This window comes from Anneissia japonica, unplaced genomic scaffold, assembly GCF_011630105.1.
Source record: "Anneissia japonica isolate Jap-2015-1 unplaced genomic scaffold, ASM1163010v1 scaffold21_len1647178_cov195, whole genome shotgun sequence".
In the NCBI taxonomy this organism is placed as follows: Eukaryota; Metazoa; Echinodermata; class Crinoidea; order Comatulida; family Comatulidae; genus Anneissia; species Anneissia japonica.
Window position 1 is genome coordinate 1,395,846 of NW_022750455.1, and position 3,844 is coordinate 1,399,689.

General features: G+C 31.9%; 1 protein-coding gene across 1 annotated transcript in view; it reads right to left on the minus strand.

The window, feature by feature from the left end:
- The window catches only part of LOC117121379 (alpha-L-iduronidase-like), a gene marked incomplete in the record, with an annotated part of 80,125 nt that overhangs the window by 65,621 nt on the left and 10,660 nt on the right, over window positions 1–3,844 (minus strand). The window contains 1 exon segment of the mRNA XM_033266564.1: window positions 3,252–3,352. Coding sequence (XP_033122455.1) covers window positions 3,252–3,352 — 101 coding nt within the window.

The window sequence follows — 3,844 nt, forward strand, 5'->3', positions numbered from 1 at the left end:
TGGGGATGATGGTGGTGATGATGGTGACGATGATGGTGACAATGTTGGTGATGATGATTGTGAAGATGTTGGTGATGATGGTGATGACGACGATGTTGGTGATGATGATGGTGGTGATGTTGGTGATGATGATGGTGGTGATGATGGTGGTGATGATGGTGACGATGATGGTGACAATGTTGGTGATGATGATTGTGAAGATGTTGGTGATGATGGTGATGACGACGATGTTGGTGATGATGATGGTGGTGATGATGAAGATAGAGCTAATGAATATAATGATGATAATGCTTATAATGCTTATAATGATGGTTGTGATGATAATATATGACAATTACCATAATGATCATAACAAGATTAGGATTTTAATAATTCTAAGTCTTGATCACAATGCTAATATCAAGATGATAAAAATGATAATGAAAAAGAATACTAGTTTAGGAGCTACTTAATATTCATCATTTGTGGCAAAGACAAGCCAAACCAGTCACTTCTTGGAGATAATGGCAAAATCATGTTTGAATGTCAAAATTTAATATTATTGCACTAAACTAAACTTTAAATATCTATACAGTATGGTATGTTTTATTTTCCCCATTTTCAATGTCAAAACAATATTTTTTAACGATTTGGTGATGGTCTCTGGCAGAGAAATGTCTGAAATCGTAAACTTTGAAGGCTGATTTCTCAAATACTTTTCTTTAAACAGTCGTGTGATTAAACTATTGTAACTGCAAAACGAAATATCGGATTTAAACAATTCTTTTACCACTTTCATCGTACTGTTTAACCAAGTATAATAACTAAAAATTTATTTTTTGCAAGCAACAACTGGTTTGGCCTGTCTTTGCCACATTTGATTACAAAACTATCCTACCCATGGAGCCACACTGTAGAGCGCATCATACCTAGCAACAAAAAATGTTTATGATAATGACTGAATTCAAATATTTCAAATAACACAAAAGACAACAGAATGATAATTACAAAAGACTAATAATAAACAATAATACTAATATATAATAATAATGTTAATATTGTATGTAAAAAATAAATAACATATATTAATCACGTTGAGAAAAATGACCATCATAATAAACAGTAAAATTGTAGCTATAAGTTTTATTCAATAAAGTACAAAAAACAAATAGTTAAGAACAACAAAAGCTGTATTGTCAGACTTGATTATCAAATAATTCATGAAAAGAGATTGAATAAATTTGAAAGCCTGACATTTGTGACAACTGCCTTAACTATAGGCATAAACTGTTACAATAATTATGCCTAGGCCTCAAAGTGTTACAAGATGTCACATTCACCATGAATAATTGCCCTGTAAATAGCCAGGCCTCTTGGGAAGCCCTAATCCAATTTTTTTTCATGGTTGATCGGTTATTCTAGGAGAAGCTTAAGTTTTATGATTGTATTTGTATTTGTAACCTTTCATTGGTGAAATAAAATGTCTGCAGACGAATGCTTGATTAATTGGTTGGTGCATTCCTTGACGACTTCATTACTATTTTCACCTCTGTGGAGATTAGTGAATTCAAAACACATCTGATTGATGAGATCAACGGTTAAGAAAAAATGAACTTTAAGCAAATTATATTTGAATGTCAAATAAATTGCTTTAAGTGACTTTTGTTAAGTCTTATATAAAACGATCATTTAATGCGGAAGAATTTGGAGCGGTAATTAAATTTTGGGCTTCCAAACATTAGGCAGCGACGGTGCCAGAATTTCTCTGACAAAGTAATATCCCTGATACTGGTACGGACACTTATAATGCGCCTCGTTCTTGTTCTGTGTGTTATAATCCCAATGATAGTAACAAACGTTTTTTTTTTTGCTGTGCTATTTCTAATAAATTATTATTATTATAATTATTATAGATTTGAATGTTAATTTTTATAATGATTTTTGGTGTTTTTAATTATTTCTCTTTATGAAGGTTTTTTATTATTGGCCTATGCTTTTTTGCTTTTTAAGTATTTGTATGTTTATTGTGAATTGTTTTTTGCTTGTTAATATAATGCAATTTAGTTCTTATTACTACACTGTTATATTTTGCAATTTTTTTAACCTTTGTATTATTCATATTTTAATGTTTGAATAAAATATACCATGAGAATTGAATTGAATTGAAAAGGACCACCACAATACAACAGTGATGATGACTACAATGACGTTTATGTTATTGATGAAGAAGATGATGTTTGTAATGATGATGATTATTACTTTTGCAAGGGAGCAATGTTGTCAGAATGATGTGGTTGGAACAGAGCTCTATCTGCAGAATGGTAGGCTTACACTGTCGTAAGTCAAGCATGTTTAATATAATGTTGTCTGGCAGTAAATATTATTCAGAATGTGTTCAAATCATGATTTATATGTATATTCCAGTCAAGCCCATCTTTTCTTTCAGGTTGTTCATAAGATTTTTTAGTCCCTGATGAAATTCTTCTAAATTTCCCAATGGCAGGGCAAAGCATCCATGACGCCGGTGCCTGGTAGTTTTTAATGCCAATGTATGATTTACAGCTGTAACATTGGGGAATTCCCCCAGGGTATCAATTAACTGGTGTGATAATGTAAAGTGCATACTTGCCTTTGCAATATGCAATAAGTGTAATAAGGGTATATAGTTCTATGAGGGCTGAAGTAGCTGTCTTAAGTGTGCAATGTACCAATAGATTTAGCAGTAAACTAACCATGACAGCGAGATGTTGCAGCTTTAACTCCTGCCAGAAGCATCTTTTTATAAAATAACGAACTTTTCATTGAAGGGTTACACTTGATATGATTTCTAACATCATTTGTTAGAGTACAATTTAACTATAAGGCAGATAGTAGTTTACTATTAGTTACAGTTTCTAACTTACCGTATCATATATATTTCATTATAAATAGTATGCACTAAATGAAGAATTATAATAAACAAACTGTTATTACTGGTTTATATTATAATCAATGAAGTAGGTCTATGTTTATATTTTCTGAGTCTGTTTTCATACTTTACACTGCATTATCAACACACGTAGGTGGGAATGGCAACATTATATACCTCATACTGTACAAACACTATAGTATTATCATTATTATCATATTCTTTAACAGTTAATTCTATCATGTTAGTAGACTTCCTATGATAGCTTAATATTTTAATTATTATTTAATTAACTAAAGAACATATACCACTCACATAAATTTCAATTTCAAAATTTAGTATGCTAATTAATTTTCATACTTACTCATTGATAATTGGTTTGTTTTTAAAAGATGGATGAAGCTTGTATATCTGGTCGATTGTTTCCATCTCTGTTTCTAAAATATACATTGAATGACCTTCTCCCTGTAAACAAACAAGTCATAAATATTCATAACCAATTAAGCATCTAAAAACTTTCTATACATAACTGCAGAGTGACCAAAGTACTAATTGAATGAATGAAGAATTTAGTAGAGTCCGGCAAGCTAGTCATAAAATTAAATTTAAATCAATTCCAAACTATATTAATCTGAATTTTATGATCAATGGTAATGAAACAGATGGAGTCCCGCAAATTGTTGTTGTGATTGAGGTGAGCTAGCATTTATTTCTGCTAATGGCTGGGATGCAATGCATCGCTATGATTAAATGTAGATGCACCTACTGACCATTTGGACAAACTGAATCCCATGATTTTCATGCACTGGACTAATTTTATCCATGCACGGGTCCCAAGTCTCACAGAACTAGCGGGAGACTCCCGGAATTCCGGACGGCCTATTGCACTGCCGGAAGCAAGCAAGAACCTCCCAGAAATTAACTCATCTCCGCAAATTCATAATGCATGTCTTCACC